The sequence below is a fragment of the Gobio gobio genome, assembly GCF_949357685.1.
Source record: "Gobio gobio genome assembly, chromosome: 17".
Classification (NCBI taxonomy): domain Eukaryota; kingdom Metazoa; phylum Chordata; class Actinopteri; order Cypriniformes; family Gobionidae; genus Gobio; species Gobio gobio.
Window position 1 is genome coordinate 46,476,077 of NC_137110.1, and position 26,562 is coordinate 46,502,638.

Genomic DNA, 26,562 nt, shown 5'->3' on the forward strand with positions numbered 1-26,562 from the left:
CTTTCACAGTCTTTGTTTATTCATCACTTGTGAAATCCTCTTCTCTGTAAATACTATACATCTTTTATATATCGTTAGCCTCATAGCATAATTGCCTAAGTCATATTTCAATGTTTTTGGTAAACAAGAAAAAAAAACATTTTTAGGTATTTTTTCACAATAAAGTTAGGCAGATATCTCAATTGGGCCAACAAATGACTTAGGCAATTATGCTATGAGGCTAACGATATGCAGGGGTTATGATGGCATAGTATTTCAAAATCCTCTTACTGAATGAGACTGTCTTAATCTGAGTTCTTTGGAAAATAGAGTACAGGAGTGACTTGGCTGAGGGATGAGGGGGCTCATTGTGAAACACACAAAAAATCTGAACACAAATTCTACAAAAAAAGAGATTTTGATTATGAGGTGAGATATTTGATGTTCTTAACAGGTTTCATGAAATTCACAGAGGGATGAGTTCTCAAGTTGGCTTTCACAGTCTTTGTTTATTCATGAATCATGACTTGTGAAATCCTCTTCTCTGTAAATGTTTTATATATGCAGGGGTTATGGTGTCATAGTATTTCAAAATCCTCTTACCGAATGAGAGTGTCTTAATGAGAGTTCTTTGTAAAATGGGTGGAGTAGAGGAGTGACTTGGGTGTCACTCGACATGTAAGCACCACACCTTCTGCTTGGAAGATCTGCTGTATGATGGATGCTATATTCACCATGTTCACAGTGAGGGTGTGCGATCTCAAGCCCTTTCCATGACTGTAGAGCGCAATGTCGGGCTTTATAGAATGCAGATTTATTATCAGTGTTGTGCGTGAACGAGTTCAAAAGAACGCGTTCATTGAACACGCTCATTTTTTCGTGAACGTTGAACTGAACGCAACACATTTTTTAATAAAGAACTTGAACGTGAATTAGTTCACATTATGTGTCATGAACGGCAGACATCACTGTAAATGAACGTTGGAATTTGTTTTCCATTGAAAACTGAGTGACATCTGTTTTCTCTTTTGAAACGCAACGAGAGAAAGTTCCTCCCTCCTGTATTCTCGCTGGTGCCGCTTAAATCATGTATCACCGGACAGAAATGGTTTTGACATTGTGTGCGCAATGCATTGCGGGCAACGTAGAGTCCGGCTGAGAATAGTTGAATAGCATACTGGCTTCCGCACAACGTTACCCGTGATGAATTGCAGCAGAGCGGGGTAGGCATAGCAACGCCGCGTAGCAGGCAACGACAAGAGCGCGGAGGGCTAGAGGAGCGAGAGAGAGAGAGAGAGACAGACCAAAGACGAGAGTGAGAGAAAGCGCTGCAATTTAAAAAAAAAAATGGCTAGTGGAAGTGATGGCACGGAGACGGACACCGACAATTGCAGTGTCATGAGCAAATGTCTACAATGAGCAGCTTCAAAGAACGTATAGTGATTTCTAGCTAGTAGTGTGAAAAAAAGTATTTATTTGAATATCTCACGAAAAAAGTAAAATGAACTGAACTTTGAACTAGTTCAGAATTAAAATTGTGAACTTTGAACGTGAACTGTTCACTTTGAGCATGTATGAACTGAACTTGAACTAGTTCAGAAAAGCTGTGAACTGGCACAACACTGTTTATTATGCACTTATACAACAAAGAAAATATCGTGATACCACTTCAGGACTCATTATTAGTCATCTATGAGGGTGAATTGCATGAAACCTGTTAAGAACATCACATATCTCACCTCATAATCAAAAGAAAGATAGCATTGCTTAAATTAAGCCTCTTCTTTTGTAGAATTTGTTTTCAGATTTGTATTGTTTTCACCATGAGCCCCCCTCATCCCTCATATGCAAAAACAAACAAAAACTGTTATTTGAATTGTAATACATCCTTGTAATGTTTGTTATACTGCCTGTGATGTATGCTGATTTACAATCATTTCACAGTATTGTATTAATGTATAAATGTAGGCTATATGTATGTTTATATAGGCCTATATTTGTTTGTTTGTGTGTGTGTGTGTGTGTGTGTGTGTGTGTGTGTGTGTGTGTGTGTGTGTGTGTGTGTGTGTGTGTGTGTGTGTGTGTGTGTGTGTGTGTGTGTGTGTGTGTGTGTGTGTGTGTGTGTGTGTGTGTGTGTGTGTGTGTGTGTGTGTGTGTGTGTGTGTGTGTGTGTGTGTGTGTGTGTGTGTGTGTGTGTATTTGTATATACACTGAACAAAATGATAAACGCAACACTTTTGTTTTTGCCCCCAATTGTCATGACCTGAACTCAAAGATCCAAGACTTTTTCTATGTACACAAAAGGCCTATTTCTCTCAAATATTGTTCACAAACCTGTCTAAATCGGTGTTAGTGAGCACTTCTCCTTTGCCGAGATAATCCATCCACCTCACAGGTGTGGCATATCAAGTTGCTGATTAGACAGCATGATTATTGCACAGGTGTGCCTTAGGGCAGTCAGGTCAAGACCCCGATGAGGACGACGAGCATGCAGATGAGCTTCCGTGAGACGGTTTCTGACAGTCTGTGCAGAAATTCTTTGATTTTTGCAGCAGCTGTCAGGGTGATGAATGCTGGAGATAGACGCTGGAGATGAATGCTGGAGATAGACATTGGTTATAGACGCGGATGAACACTGGAGATGAATACTGGAGATGCACGCTGTAAATAGACGTTGATGATAGACGCTGGAGATGAATGCTGGAGATAGACATTAGACGCTGGAGATGAATGCTGGAGATGCACGCTGTAAATAGACGTTGATGATAGACGCTGGAGATAGACATTGGTTATAGACGCTGGAGATGAATGCTGGAGATGCACGCTGGAGACAGACATTGGTTATAGATGCTGTAGATATACATACACACACGCACACATATACAGTAAATATACAGTTGTGTGAAAAAGTATTTGCCCCCTTGTTAAATATGATCAAAGATGGCTGTAAAAAATAAATCTGCATTGTTAATCCTTTTGATATTTTATTTAAAAAATGTACCCTTTCGTTGAAGTAAAAGAATTGAAAGTGGGGGGTAAATCACATTATGAAATAAATGTTTTTCTCCAAAACACGTCGGGAACAATTATTTGCCCCCTTTTATTAAATACTTTTTGCAACTAGTGTTTAGAGAACACCTGACAAGAGATCAGAGACCAAATAATTGTTCCCAACTTTCAATTCTTTTACTTCAATGAGAGGTTCGATTTTTGCTAATTTTTTAGATAAAATCTCAAAAGGATTAACAATGCAAATTTATTTTTTACAGCCATCTTTGATCATTTTTAACAAGGGGGCAAACACTTTTTCACACCACTGTATGTATGTAATATATATGTGCATATATTATATAAACACAAATATTTATGTTAAGTGCAATTAATCACGATTAATCAATTTGACAGCACCCATTTCTTTACATTACAAATACTCAAAAGTTAATGAGATTTTGGAGTGTTATCTGTTACAAAATGTGAGTTTAATATTTTCTTGAATGTTGCAAGTATGTCGAGGACATGAAAATATACTGCATTGTAGGAATGAGCCATGATGTGCTAAAATTGCAGGATTTCATTGTTTGTTAACCACAGATTTGCATATCCAGTAAACCAGTCTGTACCTTAGCATGTTGGTTAAACTGGTTGGTGGTGCAACAACTCACTGATTTATTTTAGGGAACAATTATTCAATGAACAGATTGCATCATGTTGGCAGGATTTTTTTTTTTAATTTCTCTGAACAATTTATTTTATATATGCACAAAAACTTGCACTTGCACTTGCACTTTTCGTTTACCCGCATCACTTTCCTGATCTCACCTTTGTTCCAATGAATGCAGATTTCTGATCAATACAAATCTGTATTATTACTCATTGTGTGACGCAACATATCCACCCGCACAGTGCTTAGCGATTGCGTATTTAGAGGTGTTGGTTCTTCTGGTGGTAACCTTTTTGCATTTTGACTTTCACGTGAATGTGGTCTGACGACTCAGGGAGGGGCAGAACTTCAGAAGAATGACATAAAAAGCACAATAAACGTAGGATCTCAATCTGACTGCTAAAGACAACAGCCGTTTCTCATGGATGGTAAGCTTCCGGATTATTGCTGCTATCCTTTTTAGACATTTATAATAGTTGTTTAAAAATTGTTATTTTTTTGTATATAATTTTAAACCCTTAAATATTTGTATAGTAGATAATTCTGAAATCGTTTACTTGAAAAAAATAGGATTGAAAGTTGTTATTATTAATTATTTCGTTTTAATTTTTATATTAAATATTAATTCTATTATCTACATACATATTTAGTCATTTGTTATTTTAAATGAGCTCTATTTTTCTATCAAAAATGTTCAGCTGCCTCACAAATCATTTCACATTTGCTAATTTTTTTGTTCAAAGAGTTCAAGATCCGAAATGTTCACCTGCAACAGAGCCAGAACCAGATCCGGCACAAGACGGACGGTCTGAGCTCCAGCACTCTGGTGCTGCGGAGAGGACAGCCGTTCACCATTCTCATCAACAATGATGGACGACCGTTCGATCCACTGAAGGAAAAACTGGTCTTCAAAATCGTTCTAGGTGTGTGTGCAAAATAAACGTGCAACCTCACTCCTTCGCCATTGTGATTAATCAGTAAACGATCATAAATGCAGTTATTCAAATTGATTAGAATCAGCATGAATCTGTGAATTGTGAAAGGAAATTTTGTATTCGTTTATAAATATTCAATTAGTTCAAATGAGGGAGATTGGAAGAAGTTTTATATACACACATATGTATAAACCTAGATTAAAACACATTCAGTTTATTAGTAACATTTAAGAAATCTTTATGTAGTATGACTGACCAATATGCATCACATTAAGTTTATTAGTTTGTTCATGTTAAAACTGTGTAATTCAATTTGATATGCAATTCGAATACATTTAAAATTTAGGCCTACTGTAAATATTTTTTTTGTTTTTGTTGAGTGAATTATGCTCAGTTGTGCTTATGAATTGAAAGCAAAAATATTTTATATACATTATCATTTTTATATAGATTATATTAATTATGTTTCATTTTACGTGAGAATTTATTTATCCCATAATAAAGCATTGCAATTGATGTTATTACATGGCAATGCTTTAACTAAAATTGAAATCGTTGAAAAATTAATCTATTTACTATAAGGCATTGATGAAAACAAAATATTTTAAGTTCATTCGTATACATTTTGTAAAAGTTTTGGTAGCACTTTATTTTACAGCCAAGTTCACCATGTACATACTATGTACTTACTATAGTAATTGCAATAACTGGATAGGTACTAACCCTGAACCGACCCCTAAACTTAACTTTAACCCATGTAGTAACCTTATATTACCCTGTACTTTCTTAGGGAAGTACACTGTAAGTACACATACTGTAAAATAAAGTGCAATCAGTATTTTGAGTGTAGGACCGATTGTTTTATTGCTTCTACACAAGTATACCCTATTGCTTAACAGCTCAGAGCTCATAGTAAGTCAGTCTTGAAAGGTTATTGATAAAAACTAATTCTGGGGAAAGTATTTGACTTCCAGGACCATATTTTTGTGTTCAATTCTGAAACCCACTCCACTCTGCTCCCGCAGGGCCGCTGTTTGTGGAGGTGCCTGTCTCCGTGTCTGGACAGCCATCTCCGTCTCAATGGAGTGCCTTTCTGGAGAGGAGCGTACTGGACCCAAACGCACCCCGTATGCTCTCCATATCACTGTTCAGCCCTGCGTCTGCCTCTGTAGGAGTCTATTCACTTCAGCTGAGAGTCGAGACCCGCTGGAGTGTCAAAACCCATTTGCTCGGCCAGTTCACGCTCCTCTGCAACCCCTGGTGCCAAGGTGAGCAGGAGTAAATGAATAGTAGGTCTGCGTTATGACTGCGCTAAAGCTAAACACATTTACAAGTATTTGAAGACAATATGAGTGTCAGTGCAAAACTAGCTGCCTTGATACTAGGGTGATAGTTGTCAGGCTGAAAGTAGCCTAGTCACTCCTTAAAGGAATAGTTCAGTCTAAAAAGGCTGTCATCATTTACTCACCCTCAAGTTGTTCTAAACCCAGTAGCGCGGGAAGGGGGGTGCTGCGGGGGCTGCAGCCCCCCTCGTTATAACTGGTGGGGGGCTGTGGACTAAAATTATATTGTATTTAAAAACATGAAATTAAATAAAATAAATTAAAATAGACTGACATAACATTTGATATGGGATTAAAATAATGGGCAGTGGATAAGATATAAACTAATGATTAATTATTTTAATAATTCCTCAGGAAGTGCTTTCGTCACGTCACCTCGCTCACACACTCGTTTGGTCATGGCTAGCAATAAGCAGCAGAAACGCATTTCCGACTTTTTTTTGTGTAACGATACCCCAAATCAGAAAAAGTTGGGACAGTATGGAAAAACGCAAAAAAAAAAAAAGAAGTGATTTCTAAATTTACTTTGACTTGTATTTCATTGCAGACAATATGAACACAAAATATTTCATGTTTTGTCTGGTCAACTTCATGCCATTTGTAAATATGCATCCTTTCCTGTCATTCAGACCTGCAACACATTTCAAAAAAAGTTGGGACAGTAAAGCATTTACCACTTTGTAATGTTGCCATTCCTTTTCACAACATTTAAAAGACGTTTAGGGACTGAAGACACCAGGTGATGAAATGTTTCAGGTGTAATTTTGTCCCATTCTTCCTGCAAACAAGTCTTAAGGTGGGCAACAGTACTGCTGTTTTGCGCTTCAAAATGCGCCACACATTCTCTATTGGAGACAGGTCGGGACTGCAGGTAGGCCAGTCAAGTACCCGTACCCTCTTCCTCCGCAGCCAGGACTTTGTAATGTGTGCAGAATGTGGTTTTGCATTGTCTTGTTGAAATATGCATGGACGTCCCTGGAAAAGATGTCTTCTTGAAGGCAGCATATTATGCTCCAAAATCTCTATGTACTTTTCAGCATTAATGGTGCCTTCACAGAAGTGCAAGTTACCTTTGCCAAGGGCACTGACACAACCACATACCATGACAGACCCTGGCTTTTGGACTTGTTGCTGGTAACAGTCTGGATGATCCTTTTCTTCTTTGGTCCGGAGCACACGGCGTCCATTCCTCCCCAAAAAATACCTGAAATACTGCTTCATCTGACCACAGTACACGTTTCCACTGTGTGATGGTCCATCCCAGATGCCTCCGAGCCCAGAGAAGTCGACGGCGCTTCTGGACACTGTTAACATAGGGCTTCCTTTTGGCACAGTACAGTTTTAACTGGCATTTGTGGATGTAACTACGTATTCTGGTACTTGACAAAGGTTTGCCAAAGTAGTCCTGAGCCCATGTGGTGATATCGCTTATAGATGAATGACGATTCTTGATGCAGTGCCGCCTGAGGGATCGGAGATCGCGGTTGTTCAGCTTAGGCTTGCGCCCTTGTCCTTTACGCACTGAAATTCCTCCAGATTCCTTGAATCTTTTGATTATGTTAGGCCCTGTTGAATGTGAAATATCCAAATCTCTTCCTATCTTTCTTTGAGGAACATTGCTTTTAAACATTTCAATAATTGTCTCACGTATTTGTTGGCAAACTGGCGATCCTCTGCCCATCTTTGCTCCTAAAGGATCAGACCTTTCTTGGATGCTGCTTTTGTACCAAATCATAATTACAATCACCCGTTGACATCACCTGTTTCAAATCACATCATTATTTAACCATTTTACCTCATTACTAGCCCTAAATTGCTCCTGTCCCAACTTTTTTTGAAATGTGTTGCAGGTCTGAATGACAGGAAAGGATGCATATTTACAAATGACATGTTGACCAGACAAAACATGAAATATTTTGTGTTCATATTGTCTGCAATTAAATACAAGTCAAAGGAAATTTAGAAATCACTTTTTTTTTTTTTTTTTTTGCGTTTTCCATACTGTCCAAACTTTTTCTGATTTGGGGTTGTACTAGAAAAGAAAAAAAAAACTTTAGTCAGGGGCAGCCCTAACTATTTATTTCAGATAGACCTATACCTATATTTTATCCAGCATGTCACAAATTGAGTTCTGGGTTGAGCATGCGGTGCTGAGCGGAATGAGCTTCAGAAATGAACGGAATCGTTTTAAAAACATAATTCAACAAATAAATAATAATTTTTAATGGGCCACTTAAAATGTTTATTACAAATAAATTATTACATTTTAAAAATGAATAAAATGAACAAAAATTTGCATTGCATTTGCAATCCTTTGCAGCACCCCCACTTCCTGCGCCCCTGCACCACTTAGACATGCTACTTTAAAAAAATGTAAAACCAGTCAAGGTGTGGCCTGCTATTTTTATATGATGAAAAAAACGTAGTTTGACGGGAAAACACTATTCCGGTTCTTCAAAGCTTCAAACGGATTCAGTGTTTTCGTTTTGTCATCTTAATTTGTTAATTATTTAAGTGAAAAATATTTAGTGTAGGCCTATTTATTTTATAAATAGCTGGATTCCAGCTGTTTAATAATTTTTCTACCTCAGAACGAAAAAAAAAAATCAAGCTGAATTCTTGTTTTTCGTATTTTAAAAAGAAAAGAAAAAGGAACCGTTTTCTCATTTTTCTGCTTTCAATATTAAATTAAATAAAAAACGACAGAAATGATAATAAGAAAAATCGAAAGGAAATCACACACCAGAAATAGCCTCGTTGAATCCTACATTTATTAGCATCTTGAATCAGATAATGAGGAAGTGTATACAGGAACGCCATCCAGAATCACAGCCTTATGGACACGTTGGATCATGTGAGATGATTGACAGCTTTACAAGCTAATGATATCACAGCTGCCGGATCAGAGGGGAGTCATCGCTAGCTCTGTTAGCTGTTTGAGCTCTTCAGATCGCATAATTCAGCAAAGTGAATAGAAATGTTATTCTGTATGACGAAATATTTTACAAACGTGATTATGAATCATTATTTCTCCAAATATGCGCACATGGACTAAGAGCCCTGGCAGATGCTGGATATTGTATGTAGCCTATGAACACAAATAAAAAGAATGCTTTATGAGTGATGATTAACCCTTTGTGCAGATCAAGTAAGAGTGTCTGTGTATGATCAGGTTTTAACAAGTAATTAATTTTAAACAACAATAATCTGCGGCGGTGGGGGCTGTCTGTGCTCTTTGACGCGAAAGGGGTGGTTCCACTAAAACACCTGTCTGCTCACCAGCGACAACATGGCGCCACCCCCCCCCCCCCCCCCCCCCCAATGAGACGGCTTCCAGCGCGCCTGTCTAAACCTGTATGAATTTCTTTGTTCTGTTGAACACAAAAAGAAGATATTTTTCCAAACAGTTGCTGGCCTTAATTGACTTAAAAAAAAAAATTTCTTTCACACTATGGAAGTCAATGTGGGCCAATAACTGTTTGGTTACCAACATTCTTCAGAACAGAACGAAGAAACTAGGAATGCACAATATATCGGCCACCATATTGGTATTGGACGATATATGCTACTTTTTAATGTTATCGGTATCGGCCTGATAAGAAAATTTTAGTTGATGTATTAAAGCCGATAAATTATGGATTATTTCCTTCAGCTGAGACACTTCAGATGCACACGGTTCGCCATGATGGTTTTAAATTTCTTGGACTATGATTTGAATCACTTCAAAATAGGAAAATACAGTGAAGTGTAACATGTGCAGCACAAGTCTGTCATATAGGCTACATAAAATTATAATGAGAACATTATAATTGTGTGCTTGGGACATGGCTTTTAATGGTGAGACTTTTGGTTTTGTAATCAGGCTCTCAAAAATGTATATATATAGATTATATATATATAAAAAACAATACATCTGCCGATATAATGGCTATCTGCCTTCAAATATAAAGAATTATCGGTTATCATATCGGACAAAAAAATTCATATTCACTATTTGTTGAATTTACTTTAATAAAGCAGGGTCAAGTGGTTCCACACATTAAGTCATTTTTACAAATAACAATTTAGTTATGAACAAAAGAAAGTCAAGTAAAGCTGACAAAATATTTATTTGTCACCGTTACATAATATTTATATGTGCAGTTTACTTAATAATGTTATGTTAAATGTATAAAAGTTTATTATGTTAGGTGAATACATTTATTGATTTAGTTTACCTTATTAAATTAACTACTTGCTCTACAAGTGTAAGTGGAACACTATTAAATATAACAAGAAGCATATTTTTAGAAACAAAATTCAAAAATATAGTTAATAGAAGGAAGTCAATACAATAAATGAGTGTATGAGTGGCCACAGACTAAACACAGGCACCACTCTTCTGCATTATGGTAACAATTACCACAAAATTACAGAAACTCCTCTAAATGTCCAACATAACTGCACATAACACTAACATAAACTAACAACATCTTTCCCTTTACTGAAAATAACAAAATAACACTTTAATCCCTAAATTTGCTCTCCTAATGCAGTCCCTTGCAAAGCATGCTGGGAACTACAGATCCACTGCCTAGTTGACCGAACAAACACTTATTAAGTAAAGCTGACAATACTCATTTTTCGTAGAAACAACTCAGTAAATCTAAATCTAGCTACATGCGTTTTTTAAGTAATGTGAACAAAGATGATTTGAGTGCAACTAACAACAGTGAAAGTTAATTTTTTTGAGTATTAGTGCATGCCAGGAAACAAGCACATTCAAGTTGCTATGATATTCTGGTCTATATAGATATAATAAGTCTGAAGGCTAAGAAAAGTAAATGAAACACACCTATCCTCAACAAGACACATGCTTTGAGAAATATTCATGTTTGTAGGACTTGAATAAGAAAAAGGCTGAATCTTATGCTAAGATTTACATTGGAACAATTGTACATTTGTATATAAATGAATAATTTCTGCTTTAAAATCTGATTGGTTGAGCCTTGGTCAAAGTTAATATACACACTGTCAGCTAATAAAGTATATTGCATAAAGTATATACAGTAAAAACAGTGAAATATTATTACAATCTAAAATAGCTGTTTTCTATGTATTTCTATATATTGTAAAATGTAATTTATTCACTCACAAAAAATGGTGCTATACACTCTAAAAAATGCTGGGTTAAAAATAACCCAAGTTAGGTTGAAAATGGACTAACCCAGCAATTGGGTTGTTTTAACCCAGTGGTTGGGTTAAATGTTTGCTTAAAACAACCCAATCGCTGGGTTAAAACAACCCAATTGCTGGGTTAGTCCATTTTCAACCCAACTTGGGTTATTTTTAACCCAGCATTTTTTAGAGTGTATGGCACTAGAAGTGGTTCTTTGTCGTAATCATAGGGGAACCACTTTTGGTGCTATATAGCACCATATCTTAACATTTTCTGTATATGGTAGCGGTGCTATATAGCACATCAGCCAAAGAACCGCTGAAGAACCGCTGAAGAACCAATGAAGCACCAAGATTGGTGCTATACAGCACTTAAAGAGGTTCCCCTATGATTACGACAAAGAACCACTTTTAGTGCCATATAGCAGCTTTTTTTTGAGTGTTCATGTGATCAAAGCTGGATTTTCAGCATCATTATTCCAGTCTTCAGTGTCACATGATCCTTCAGAAATCATTCTAATATGCTCAAGAAACATTTCTGATTATTATCAAGGTTGAAAACAATGTTGCGCTGCTTCAGGGGCGCCGCTAGCAATTTTGGGCCCTATGAAAGAAAATGATTTTGGGCTCTCTACCGCACCAACCTAGCTATCCAAAATCTTTGTCTGCTATTTAATAATACTGACCAATTAAGCTCCGCTCGCTCAACCCAGAATACCCCAAATGGCTGATGAAACATTGATTAAAATGAAGATAAAATTTATACAAAATGAAATTAACTTTAAAGAAAGGCTTTCTACTAAACAAAACTTGATGAAGCGGTCAAAATCATGTCTGACCCACTCCGTGTCTCCTGGCATTGCGCATCTTACGATGTGTCCTTTCTCACTCATGCTGTTCACTTTTCATAATCAACATAGATAGACATAAAAAAAATAACATTACAATATTTAAACATAAATATAAAACGAAATACCTTTTCTTAATGGCTACAACAATATATTAGCCTACTACAATACCGAAAAATGTAATGTCGAAGTGGGATTTGAGCAAATGTCGTTTTACCCGTGAGCGGTTCATGAGTGGAGCGTTTTGCTGGATTTTGCCGGAAATGCAGAAATAAGCCATAATTTTGTTATATTTGTAACTGTTTGGTATACATTTATAATTTCTATTACATTACTACTAGTACTGTTACTACTAATAAAACCAATCTCTGGGGGCCCCAAAAGTGTGTGGGCCCTTAGAATCGTCCTAACTTTCCCCCCCTTAGCGGCGCCCCTGCGCTGCTTCATATTTTTGTTTAAAACCGTGACACATTTTCAGGATTCTTTGATGAATAGAAAGCTCAAAAGAGCAGCATTTCATATAAATAGAATCTTTCGCAACCTTATAAATGGTTCACTTGTGATCCATTTAATGTGTCCTCGCTGAATAAAAGTTGAAAATTAAATATGAACGCTAGTGTATGTTGAATAGTGATGTCTTTCAATTGCATTTTATAGAACTTCCCATGCGTACAAAACCCTTAGCTGTGGTAAAATCACTATAATGCACGGCTTATTGCTTTCATTTGCTGTCATTATACAAAGCTCACCCTCTTCTGTTATTCTGCAGCTGATTCAGTGTTCCTACAGTCGGAGGAACTGAGGAACGAATACATCAGGAATGACTGCGGCCTGCTGTTTAAAGGCAGCGCCGGTAACGTCGTCTCCAGACCTTGGTCTTTTGATCAGGTGAGATGTTTGCCTGTTCACTCTGATGGCGCAGCGCTGAATAACTGCTTCTCGTTAACGCCACTGTCACACATCAATGCATTTTCAGTATGAAAAAGGGATACTGGACATCTGTATGAAAATGCTGCAGTTGAGTCCTCAAGCTCAAGCCAACGTGGAAAGAGATCTGCTCAACCGCAGCAATCCGGTGTACATCGGCCGCGTGGTCTCAGCCATGGTGAGGCGGATCTCCTGCCATTCTCTGCTCTCCGCTCCCTCTCTCCGTGTGCTAAAGTATTCTCTCTGTCTTTCTGAACAGGTGAACTGTCAGGATGATAAAGGGGTGTTAATGGGGAACTGGTCTGGAGACTACAGCGATGGCGTCAGCCCTTCGAAGTGGTCCGGCAGCGCGGATATTCTCAGGAAGTGGTCAGAAACACAATTCAGCCCTGTGAAATACGGACAGTGCTGGGTGTTCGCTGCCGTCATGTGTACAGGTGTGACCAATACCAGTTATTACACTGCCGTTCAAACGTTTAGGGTCACTTTTATTTAGCAAGGAGGCATTACGTTTATCAAAGGTGACAGTAAAGGCATTTATAATGTTACAAAAGATTTCTGTTTCAAACAAATGCTGTTCTTTTGAACATTTGATTCATCAAATGCATCGCAGTTTCCATGAAATTATGAATCTGCATAATCAGAAATGTTAATTGAGCAGCAAATCAGGATATTAGAATGAGTTTTGAAGGATCATGTGACACTAAAGACTGGAGCAATGCTGAAAATTCAGCTTTGATCACAGGAATAAATTACATTTAAAAATAAATTCAAATAGAAAACAGCTATAATATATCACAGTTTTTACTGTATTTCTGATCTAATAAATGCAGCCTTGGTGAACTTGGTGAAAATCTTACAGATCCCAAACTTTTGAATGGTATTGCATGTCATTTAAAAGGTTTATTCATCCAAAAATCTTGGATGAGAAGTTAGGGAGAAAGTTCAATCCGCTCTTTTTCACACAGTGAAATTATACAGCCAAGCTTCTTTCATGGATTGAGTTTAGTAAAGTAATCTGTGTTTGAAACAGCATGGGGGTGTGTAATTGTTATGTTTTAGGGTGAAGTAATGGGTCATTTTGGTAATTGAATTAGTGCTGTTGATGATGGATATCTAATGCAGTTGTTTTGTGTAACAGTAATGAGAGCCCTCGGCATTCCAACTCGAGTGGTCACCAACTTTAACTCCGCTCACGACACAAACACCAACATGGTGATTGAGGAATATTACTCCGAGATGGGGGAAAAACTGTCTATCGGCCGGGATAGCATATGGTGAGTTGTGCCCTGAAAGTTAAAAAGTCTTCTTGTTATAGTTATGTTTTAGTTAAAGGGTTAGTTCACCCAAAAATGAAAATTCTGTCATTAATTACTTACCCTCATGTCGTTTGACACGCGTCAGACTTCCGTTCATCTTCGGAACACAAATTAAGATATTTTAGTTGGAATCTGATGGCTCTGAAAGGCCTCCATTGACACAATAGCACGGTTCACTCTCAAGACCCTTAAAAGGTACTAAAGACGTCGTTACAAAGTCCATCTCACTACAGTGGTTCTCTAAAATAACTTTATGAATCGGCGACAATAGTTTTTGTGCGCAAAAAAAACCTAAATAACGACTTACATAGTGATGACGATTTCAAAACACGGCATCATGAAGCTTCGAAGCGTTATGAATCAGTGAGCCGAATGATGATTCGGATTGCGTGTCAAACCGACAAACTGCTGAAATTTGGCGATTCAAACTGCTCATTCGACTCAATGATTCATAACGCTTCGAAACTTCATGAGGCCGTGTTTTGAAATCGTCATCACTATGTAAGTCGTTATTCAGGGTTTTTTTGCGCACAAAAACTATTGTCGCCGATTCATAAAGTTATTTTAGAACCACTGTAGTGAGATGGACTTTGTTACGACGTCTTTAATACCTTTTAAGGGTCTTGAGAGTGAACCGTGCATTGTGTCAATGGAGGCCTTTCAGAGCCATCCAATTTCAACTAAAATATCTTCATTTCTGTTCCAAAGATGAACGGAGGTCTTACAGGTGTCGAACGACATGAGGGTAAGTAATTAATGACAGAATTTTCATTTTTGGGTGAACTAACCCTTTAAATAGAATGGTAGGAAAGTTATATCAATATATGACCACACAAAAAAATAGTGGACTTAATGGATGTAAAAAAAAAATCCCACTTGTGTTGTTCGCGGTCAAATACATGTAAAAATACGAAAATACAGATAATTTTTTGCAAATGCGTGTAACAAAAAATAAATAACGTAAAAAATGGACAGCAAGGAAGGGGTTGCACTCTAAACATCAAGAGTACACAACAAACTCAACCACTCACTCACTTACACACACAACACACTATTGTACACACACAAATGAACTGGTGGGACTGTAACAATATGGCAAAATTGAGCCAGAAGACTCAAATAAGAGGTTGATATCAGGTTGAATAAGCTCGGGTAAAGCGTTCCTGAAAATGTTTTGTTATTGCATTTTGATTCTTTATCTTTGTTCGGATACGACTGTAGAAAAATTTATACAAAAACATGACACTTCAAATCAACATAACAAACAAAAAATCTAAACCTTGACAAAAAGTAGTCATTGACAATGTCTAAATAAATATCTAAATCCACAGCTTAGTCAAAATAAGTATTTATGCCTAAAACAATTTATGAGCCTCTTTATAGGGCTAGGAATCTAGTCTAAACCATGGCGTTACATACGTTTTTCTTTTTTTACTCCCACCAGATGACACTAATCTGCCTTCAAAAATTGGATTTTAAAGGGTTAGTTCACGCAAAAATTTAAATAATGTAATTTATTCCTCACCCTCATGCCGTTTCACAAGCGTAAGACCTCCGTTCATCTTCAGAACACAAATGAAGATATTTGTGTTGAAATCCGATGGCTCAGTGAGGCCTGCATAGCCAGCAATGACATTTCCTCTCTCAAGATCCATTAATGTACTAAAAACATATTTAAATCAGTTCATGTGAGTACAGTGGTTCAATATTAATATTATAAAGCGGACGAGAATATTTTTGGTGCGCCAAAAAACGAAATAACGACTTATATTGTGATGGCCGATTTCAAAACACTGCTTCATGAAGCTTCGGAGCGTTATGAATCAGTGTGTTGAATCATGATTCGGAGCGTTTTGAATCAGTGTGTTGAATCATGATTCGGAGCGTTATGAATCAGTGTGTTGAATCATGATTCTAAGTGTTATGAATCAGTGTGATGAATCATGATTCGGAGTGTTATGAATCAGTGTGTTGAATCATGATTCGGAGCGTTATGAATCAGTCTGTTGTATCATGATTCGGAGTGTTTTGAATCAGTCTGTTGAATCATAATTCAGAGCGTTATGAATCAGTCTGTTGAATCATAATTCAGAGCGTTATGAATCAGTGTGTTGAATCATGATTCGGAGCATTATAAATCAGTGTGTTGAATCATGATTCGAAGTGTTATGAATCAGTGTGTTGAATCATGATTCGGAGCGTTATGAATCAGTGTGTTGAATCATGATTCGGAGCGTTATGAATCAGTGTGTTGAATCATGATTCAAAGTGTTATGAATCAGTGTGTTGAATCATGATTCGGAGTGTTATGAATCAGTCTGTTGAATCATGATTCGGAGCGTTATGAATCAGTGTGTTGAATCATGATTCGAAGTGTTATGAATCAGTGTGTTGAATCATGATTCGGAGCGTTATGAATCAGTGTGTTGAATCATGATTCGGAGCGTTATGAATCAGTGTGTTGAATCATGATTCGAAGCGTTATGAATCAGTGTGTTGAATCATGATTCAGAGCGTTATGAATCAGTCTGTTGAATCATTATTCGGAGTGTTATGAATCAGTGTATTGAATCATGATTCGAAGTGTTATGAATCTGTGTTGAATCTTGATTCGGAGCGTTATGAATCAGTGTGTTGAATCATGATTCGGAGCGCTATGAATCAGTGTGTTGAAACATGATTCGAAGCGTTATGAATCAGTGTGTTGAATCATGATTTGGACCGTTATGAATCAGTGTGTTGAATCATGATTCAGAGCGTTATGAATTAGTCTGTTGAATCATGATTCGGAGCGTTATGAATCAGTGTGTTGAATCATGATTTGGATCGCGTTTCAAACTGCCAAACTGTTGAAATCACGTGACTTTCGAGCTTCGAGCCACTGTTTCGATACGCTGATTCATAACGCTCCACTAATGTGCTGATACGCTGATTCATAACGCACCACTAATGTGCTGATATGCTGATTTATAACGCTCCACTAATGTGCTGATACGCTGATTCATAACGCTCCACTAATGTGCTGATACGCTGATTCATAACGCACCACTAATGTGCTGATATGCTGATTTATAACGCTCCACTAATGTGCTGATACGCTGATTCATAACGCTCCACTAATGTGCTGATACGCTGATTCATAACGCACCACTAATGTGCTGATATGCTGATTTATAACGCTCCACTAATGTGCTGATACGCTGATTCATAACGCTCCACTAATGTGCTGATACGCTGATTCATAACGCACCACTAATGTGCTGATATGCTGATTTATAACGCTCCACTAATGTGCTGATACACTGATTCATAACGCTCCACTAATGTGCTGATACGCTGATTCATAACGCTCCACTAATGTGCTGATACGCTGATTCATAAAGCCCAACGCTAATGATGTCTGGGGTGGAGTGCCCTCTGGTGGTAATCAGGGGCACGCTCACTGGTGAATCTTGATATACGCAAACAAACATTAATTGATTGTTGTCATTTTTAATCTGACGGTTAAAAGTGTTTGGCCTTTTTTAGGAACTTCCATGTGTGGGTGGAGAGTTGGATGAAGAGGCCGGATTTGGGTGGAGGTTACGACGGCTGGCAGGTTCTTGACCCCACGCCACAAGAACTGAGTGGGGGTCGGTCATTACATTCATGCTTTTTAGACCAATTGCTTCAAAGCATGCTGTTTTTTCCCAGCAGGGATATGACGCTGTTCATGTTAAAACATAAACTGAATGTGGCGATGTTCTGTCACAGGAATGTACCGCTGCGGCCCTGCTGCTGTGAAAGCCATTCATGAGCAGAAGGTGAACACGCCATACGATGTACCGTTCGTTTACGCAGAAGTGAACGCGGATGTGCGCACAATAATCATCAGAAATGGGAAGATATTATCAACCAGCATTGACAAAGACAAAGTCGGAGCCCTGATCTGCACCAAACGTCCTGGACCATCCATGCTTATGCAGAACATCACGGAAGAATACAAAACTGAGACATGTAAGAGAAAGAATACTTACTGTTACGTAGATTTTCTTTCACTTTTAGAAATGGTATCTTGTACGTTCAGAAATTATGGTAGTAGTCATTTTATCTTTTCAAGTGTGTAATAGGCCTAATTCATCTGGTATCAGCATCACAAACATATGAAAAATGATGGTTGTTGTTAAACATGTTTCCTGAAGACGTTAGAAATATTTGAACAAACTCAATGTCAACTAAAATACATTTTAATATTTTTAATTGAACTCTTTTTTTATTGATGCTTTTCAACAAGAGAGAGAAACTGTTGAATAGATTTTTATACAAACAAAATGTAATTTCTTTCACATTTAGATCAACCAGCAATTTGTATGTTCAGATCTGATGGTAAGTCATTTTATCATTCCATTTTTATAAGATAAAGTGTCATTCATCTGGTATCAGCATCACCAAAATATATAAAAAATAATTGTTGTTGTTTAACATGTTTTATGAAGACATTAGAAATGTTTTAACATAAAATTGACGTCAACTAAAATCTGTTTTAATGTTTTTAGTTGAACTCTTTTTATTGATGCTTTTCAACAAAAGAGAGAAACTGTTGCACAGATTTTTATACAAAAAAAAAAAATTCTTTCACATTTAGATCAACCGGATTCTATGGCCAGATCTGATGGTAAGTCATTTTATCTCTTCATTTTTTTATATGAAGTGTGTAATTCATCTAGTATCAGCATCACCAGCATCTTATGTTTTTCAATAAGAGAGATAAAATAAGGAAAAAGATAATGTATAGTTTTTTTATGTTAACAAAGATATCAAGATGAGAAAAGTATTTCATACTCTCTGAATACAATTGTGTATGCTCAAGATAAACAGAAATGAGAATAAAAACGAAATATACGCAAAAATATATATAAATGAATACAAAAGTCATTACAATATTAATAACTTAAAATTAATAATAAGCCAAAAGTGACGTTCAGCCTAGGAAAATGAACATCTTCACCCTTTATTCAAATTTTAATAAAACTGTTTTAAAGATTTTGTAATCATATTGCTTATTTGTGCTTGGAGTCAATAGATTTATTTGTGATAACGCAATGAAACATGCCAAATTGTGTGGACATAATTTTTGGCTTAAATCAGGCTGTTTTTGCATGTGATTAACTTTTTCCTGTCTCAGCTCTTTGTGTTTCTATGCATTTTTATTTTGCATAGTTAAATAAAACCTATAGCTGTAGTTTGCCTTTTTTTTGCCAAATAATTTGGTCAGATAAACACCTTAACCAAGTTTTGTTCTTCCCTCATATTTAACATATATTTTCCTCATATTTTAATGTTTTAATCAAACTTGTGGGGTCATTATCTACATATGACATTTTATGTATATTTATTTATTATATTTAAATATTTTTGTTATTCATCTGCATTTAAAAAAATACTCTCTTCCAGTTCGAAGTGGTGATGGTGCTACTGAAAGAGTCGGTATGTTTTAGCATTCGTTTTTTTCTTCCCACATAAATACTGCTCTTTGATTGTTTGAGTAAAATGACAGTGATTTTTTTTATTTCGCATGTCTTTTCATGCAGCCCCTCAGAGCATTGGAGTTTCTCTCCAGTTTCTGAAAGCCCCTGTAGTCGGAGAAACCCTTTCTTTCAGTGTCACAATCGTGAACAAAGTGGCAGTTCCAAAATTGCTGAAAAAACATGTGAACGCTCAGAATAAAGAGTACCACCGCAATCCCACTGGAACCTTCTGGGAGGCTCACGATGATCTGAAGATCGGCCCGTATGAAAGTAAGAATTCTGCCAAGAGGACCTATTATGCTTTTTTCCATGTTCATCCTCTTTCTTTAGTGTGTAATGTTGCTTTTTGAGCATGAAAAAGCTCTGCAAAGTTACAAAACACAAAGGCAGTTATCAGTGTCACTGTTTCTGAACTCCCTGAAAAGTAGTTTCTTGGGACTACGTTGTAGTCTTGAGTTTTCTTCTGGGAACAAACATGTCACAATATACCTAATTTAAATATTTCCCGCCGAAGGCATATGCAGAATAAAGGGGCGGGGCCTGGTTGAGTTAGTTAAAGGGTTAGTTCACCCAAAAATGAAAATTCTGTCATTAATTACTCACCCTCATGTCGTTGGACACCCGTCAGACCTCCGTTCATATTCGGAACACAAATGAAGATATTTTTGTTGGAAGCTGATGGCTGAGAAAGGCTTCAGATAGGCCTCCATTGGCATTCAGTACACTTATACTCCCAAGACCGATAAAAGGCACTTAAAATGTCGTTACAAAGTCCATCTCACCACAGTGACTCTACAATAATCTTACGATGCGACGACAATAGTTTTTGTGCGCAAAAAAAATCAAAATAACACCTTTATCCAGCTTGTTATTGCCTTCCGCGTGTGCCTCCACGACGCATGCGCGAGAATATGACGTAGCGCCGGGGTTCGGGAATCCATGAAATGCCACTCTAACCCCATTTTGAGCACTACGCCGAGACCTAAAGCACGATCAATGTAGAATCCAACAGCTGAGATACGCGCGTCTTCCTCTGATTGTAAACAAATCACTTCTGGGTCATCTGTCCGATCTGCGTCATTCTCGCGCATGCGTCGTGGGGGCACACACGGAAGACAAGAACAAGTTGGAAAAAGGTGTTATTTTGATTTTTTTTGCGCACAAAAACTATTGTCGTCGCATCGTAAGATTATTGTAGAGTCACTGTGGTGAGATGGACTTTGTAACGATGTTTTGAGTGCCTTTTATCCGTCTTGGGAGTATAAGTGTACTGAATGCCAATGGAGGCCTATCTGAAGCTTTTCTCAGCCATCAGCTTCCAACAAAAATATCTTCATTTGTGTTCCGAATATGAACGGAGGTCTTACGGGTCTCGAACGACGTGAGGGTGAGTAATTAATGACAGAATTTTCATTTTTGGGTGAACTAACCCTTTAAGCCGCGTTTCCACCGCAGAAACTTTCCCCAGGAACTTTGGGGTGGTACTTGGTATGTTTCGACCGCAGGAGCCAGGGTCTAAATGAAGTACCGGGTAAATATTTCCCCCTCCGAAAGTCCCTGCTCGCAAGGTAGTACTTTTTCAAAGTTCAGGAACTTTCGGGGGTGGGACTTGGGCGCTGAACAATGCTGATTGGTTGAGCTCACGCAGCATTTTATTTCAACCGCCATTTTTAAAAGTCTTTTGCGAGGTTCGTTCTGCGTTCAGTAAATATCAGTCTTGCTCTTTCTGTCCGATGGCGTGCATTCGTCTCATCCATCTCGCGGTCAATGTCCGTAATAACTGATAATAACATACGTTGTCTTATTTAAAATCTAGCTTTACTAGCTTTCATAATACGCTTTAGTATCAGTGCTCGTCTCTTTTCCGCCGTTTTGTTCATTACCTCTTTAGTAAACCAATACATAACCAGCAGCACTGCTTGAATCTCCTCCATACTTGTTATTGTTGCCGACAGTATCGTACAAAAATTATTACTGTCCGTCGGTGACTGGGAGGAGCAGTCGCGCGCAGTCCCACGTCTCCGGACTAATTTGCCTAATTTTCACGGTACTTTAGACCGCAGTGGAAACGCAGACAGTAGCAGGTCTGGGGGAAAAAAGTTCCTGGTACAAATTGTTCCGGGTAATTTCGGTGGAAACAGGGTTTTAGTTGTGTGTTGAAACTCGCAGTTGTGGTAAGGGGCGGACATTTCCCAAACACGCTGACAACACACTGGTCCAGCCGACCAATCAGACACATAGTGTTTTTCAGAAGGAGGGGCTTTATAGAGACCGGAACTAAACAGAGCATTACTGACAGACTGGAAAGAGTCAAGTCACCTTTACTTTTATAGTGCTTTGTTCAATACAGATTGTTTCAAAGCATCTTTATAGTTATAACAGGGAAATGTTTTTATGATGCGAAATGATTCCTGTTTGTTGTACTCCATCAGCTGTGGTTGTAAAACATGAGATCTCCTTCAACGAGTACATGATGGTGGAGGTTGCGGAGGATAGCCTGGTTAACCTGGCTGTGGTTATAGAGGATGTGAAGTCTCAGGAGAGAGTGCTGGCTTCAGAAGAGTTTAACATCTGCAGCCCTGACCTCAATATACAGGTATTGGTGGCCCATCATAGACATAATATATATACATATTAAGGATGCACAATATGAAAATTTTGGCTAATATCGATAACCGATAATTCTTTATATTTGAAAGCCGATAACCATTAGAATCCATGTCCATATTCTAATATTCAACGGTCAACTGTTAGTGGCATTATAACAAAGTGGAAGCAACTGGGAACAACAGCAACTCAGCCAAGAAGTGGTAGGCCACGTAAAAAAAATAAAAGAGTGGGATGCACAGTGCGCAGAAGTTGCAAACTTTCTGCAGAGTCAATAGCTACAGACCTCCAAACTTCGTGTGGCCTTCAGATTAGCTCAAGAACAGTGTGTAGAGAGATTCATGGAATGGGTTTCCATGGCCGAGCAGCTCATCCAAGCCTTACATCACCAAGTGCAATGCAAAGCATCGGGTGCAGTGGTGTAAAGCACACCGCCACTGGACAGAGCAGTGGAGACGTGTTCTCTGGAGTGACCAATCATTCTTCTCTGTCTGGCAATCTGATAGGTGAGAACGGAGAACGGTACTTGCCTGACTGCATTGTGCCAAGTGTAAAGTTTGGTGGGTGGGGGCCTTGGTTGGGCCCCTTAGTTCCAGTGAAAGGAACTCTTAATGCTTCAGCATACCAAGACATTTTGGACAATTTCATGCTCCCAACTTTGTGGGAACAGTTTGGGGACGGCCCCTTTCTGTTCCAACATGACTGCAAGCCCAGTGCACAAAGCAAGGTCCATAAAGACGTGAGTGAGTTTGGTGTGGAGGAACTTGACTGCCCTGCACAAAGTCCTGACCTCAACCCGATAGAACACCTTTTGGATGAATTAGAGCTGAGACTGAGAGCCAGGCCTTCTCGTCCTCGGTCAGTGCCTGACCTCACAAATGCGCTTCTAGAAGAATAGTCAAAAATTCCCATAAACACACTCCTAAACCTTGTGGAAAACCTTTACAGAAGAGTTGAAGCTGTTATAGCTGCAAAGGGTGGACCAACTCCATATTTAACCCTAGGGTTAAAAATGGGATGTCATTAAAGTTCATGTGCATTTAAAGGCAGGCGTCTTTTGTACCAATCAATTCCCAATGGACAAAACAAGAGCCTACAATGAGTTGCAAATGCATTTTCTTGTTGACTTTAAGAAACAACACAATGTATGTTTTGTGACTGAATTAAACTGTTTTCAGATATTTATAAACACATGTATCACTCCAAAATCATAGGATATTATAATGTTTTTTGGCATAACTGAACCCTGTGTTTTCTTCCAGATTCAAAATGAGCAACTGGTCATCATTAACAAACAGGAAGTTGCACTGGTGACCTTTACCAACCCGTTCAAGGTTGCAGTGAGCGGTGAACTCACCGTATCGGGTTCAGGACTGTTGGAGGAGAAGGTTGAGATGAGGTATATGAGGTGTTTCATTTCAGTTTTTGGGTGATCCCCGTTAAATGACTTTTTTCCAATAGGTTTCCCAAACATACCCAGACAAACATAGCTCTGCCCCAAACACACACCATTGGTTGATACAGTGTGTTGGGCTGATCGGGATGTTAAAACAAACTTTTCAAAATGTACCATGCTGACCATAATACCATAGTGAGTTTGCTTAGATAAATAATACAATAATAATCATTAAAAAGTCATTAAAATAATATAAATATTCTTACACTGTTTAAAAAGATCCCATATTCATTTAGTTAGATTTAACAGTAGAAACAGTCAGTCACTGTATAGTATCTTTGGTATTTTAGCGCACACATGATTCCCATGGTGAATTTGGCTCACATACCTGGGAAGTGACACTGTAGAGCGTCAAACAGTCGAGTACAGTTTATATCTGTAAAGTGGGAGGGGTTGTTCCTGACATTTTTGACATCTTTATCCTTCTTATCTTTGACATCAGTTTCGCTGCAGCTGTGTCTGTAAAAGTGTCAGAACACACTTGTCGGTCAGCATTTCTGAAGCACCTCTGCGTATGGTGTAATCATTATGCATATCACAGAAACTCCTGTGTACATAATCTGTGTGTTAAACCTGCAAATTTTCCATATGCAATTTAAACTGAGATTTAAAGTAGTGGAGGAACAGAATTAAAGTTAATCTATCTTAAATGTAAATTAAAGCTAGGATCAAAATTATGGTTTAAATGCAAGTCTGCTTAAAGGTGAACTATGTAGGATTTTTGCAGTAAAATACCCAGAAACCATTGGCCAGTGTTATATATTTTGTTCAGTTGAGTACTTAGAATATCCCAAATGTTTCCAATTATTTGTAAATCGTGAGAAATTGCTATTTTAACCAAGGAACCGGGACGTGTGAGCTATGCGTGTGAGGGCGTCGCCTGTCGATTGCGTCATATCTGCGTCACCCTCGGTTTCCGGTTTTATTCAGTGACTCTCACTGCAGTGTGAACAAGTGTCATAGCAGCCGCCGAGCGAACGTCATAACTTCCTTTTCAACACACTCAGATATATCTAATACGATAAACAGAGTTGCGTTACCTCATACTCATGACTGGAAAAGAGGAAGTGGTGCAACAGAATTATTATATAACATGTGATTTAATCTAGATTTAAGATTAATCCTCATTGTTTTTGTGTGAATTACTAACCCTAAACAGGAGCAGTAGTAACAGTGATTTAAATGCCCTGTGCTTTATGTCTCAGCCTTACGATCCAGCCACGAGAAACCATGAGGAGGGCCGTGCGTTTCATTCCCAGGATGGCGGGTGCCAGGATGCTTCAAGCTAGCTTGGTGTTGAGGGATCTGTCCACCGTCCTCCGTGGATTCAAGACCATCAGTGTTCAAGCTTAGAGTGAAACACCTTTAGAGATGATTGTGAACCCGCAACATGACAAATAATTTTTTTATACCACTGTAATCGAGTCTCTCTGAATGGTAACACTTTAATTAGCATGCATATTACTAGGATCTTGTCTGTTTATTGGCACTTATTAATGCCTTATTCTGCATGACCATATTCTACATTCATTAATCACCCAATACCTAAACTTAACAACTACCTTACTATTAAAAAGTAGTAAATTAAGAGTTAATTGTGGCAAAAGTCGTAGTTAATAGTGAATATATGTTTTCCGTACTAAAGTGTTACCCTCTGAACTGGGTGTGCCTAGTTTATGTTGGCAAAAGCTTGAAAATAAAGTATTTTTTATATTATGTCCATGCATTATGCTTGTTTGCAATCTGTCCGCATGCATTTGCCACCAGAGGGCAGAATAGTTCAGCCATTCACACCAGAGATTCAGGTTCAGTGAGTGCACACTTACTGCAATAAAACATTTCAAATACTGGCATGTTGAAACACATTACAGGTATTTTAGAGAATGTCTGTTAATTTATCATTGAAAAAATAAAAAGTCCTTCTTTAACTTGAGGTCGCTTTGTCCCAGGGCTGGATTTCTAGTAACATATTTTGACTTTTGTTTGTTGCATGTCACTGCCCTTTTTACAGTGCATTCATCATTTTTACTACTTTTAAAATGTCTTTTATGCATATATTTTATTTTTCCTACCATTGTCCTAGACGGTGTTAAAATATGAAACTGGTTTCACAGACAGGGTTTAGATTAAGATTAGGTCTTGGTTAAATTAGGACATTTATACCTTTTATAAACGTGTCTTAGAGGAAAAAAAAAACATTATTGGTGTGCATCTTGAGACAAAGTGGAACTGACATATTTTAAGATATGTTAGTAAAAGCTGCATTCAGTTAAAACGGCTCAAACATGCATTTTAGTCTGGAACTAGGCTTAAAGGAACACTCCACTTTTTTGGAAAATAGGCTCAATTTTCCAACTCTCCTAGAGTTAAACAGTTGAGTTTTACCGTTTTCAAATCCATTCAGCCGATCTCCGGATCTGGTGGTAGAACTTTTAGCATAGCTTAACATAGATCATTGAATCTGATTAGACCATTAGCATCTCGCTCAAAAATGACCAAAGACTTTTGACATTTTTCCTATTTAAAACTTGACTCTTCTGTAGTTACATCGTGTACTAAGACAGACGGAAAATTAAAAGTTCCGATTTTCTAGGCCGATATGTCTAGGAACTATACTCTCATTCCTGCGTAATAATCAAGGAACTGTGCTGCCGTACCATGAGTGCAACGGCGCAATGATATTACACAGCGCCTGAAAATAGACTAACGTCCGTCAACACAGTGGCGCAAAAAGTGGGTATGTGCTATATGCGGCGCAGCACCTTGGGGGGCGCCAAAGCGATGGTATGAAAAAAATATAAATACATTTTGGTATTTTCTATA

General features: G+C 37.9%; 1 protein-coding gene across 1 annotated transcript; it reads left to right on the top strand.

Annotated features, from left to right (window-relative positions):
* Positions 1-2,452: 2,452 nt before the first annotated feature.
* tgm5l (transglutaminase 5, like) lies at positions 2,453-25,092 on the top strand (the record flags this gene model as incomplete). Its single annotated transcript, XM_079840049.1, has 13 exons — positions 2,453-2,501; positions 4,384-4,563; positions 5,601-5,843; positions 12,693-12,811; positions 12,900-13,028; positions 13,110-13,287; positions 13,992-14,127; positions 17,698-17,801; positions 17,923-18,165; positions 19,740-19,946; positions 22,109-22,272; positions 23,546-23,682; positions 24,945-25,092. 13 exons carry the CDS (start codon positions 2,453-2,455, stop codon positions 25,090-25,092), a joined length of 2,037 nt encoding a protein of 678 aa, XP_079696175.1.
* Between the last annotated feature and the right edge of the window lie 1,470 nt (positions 25,093-26,562).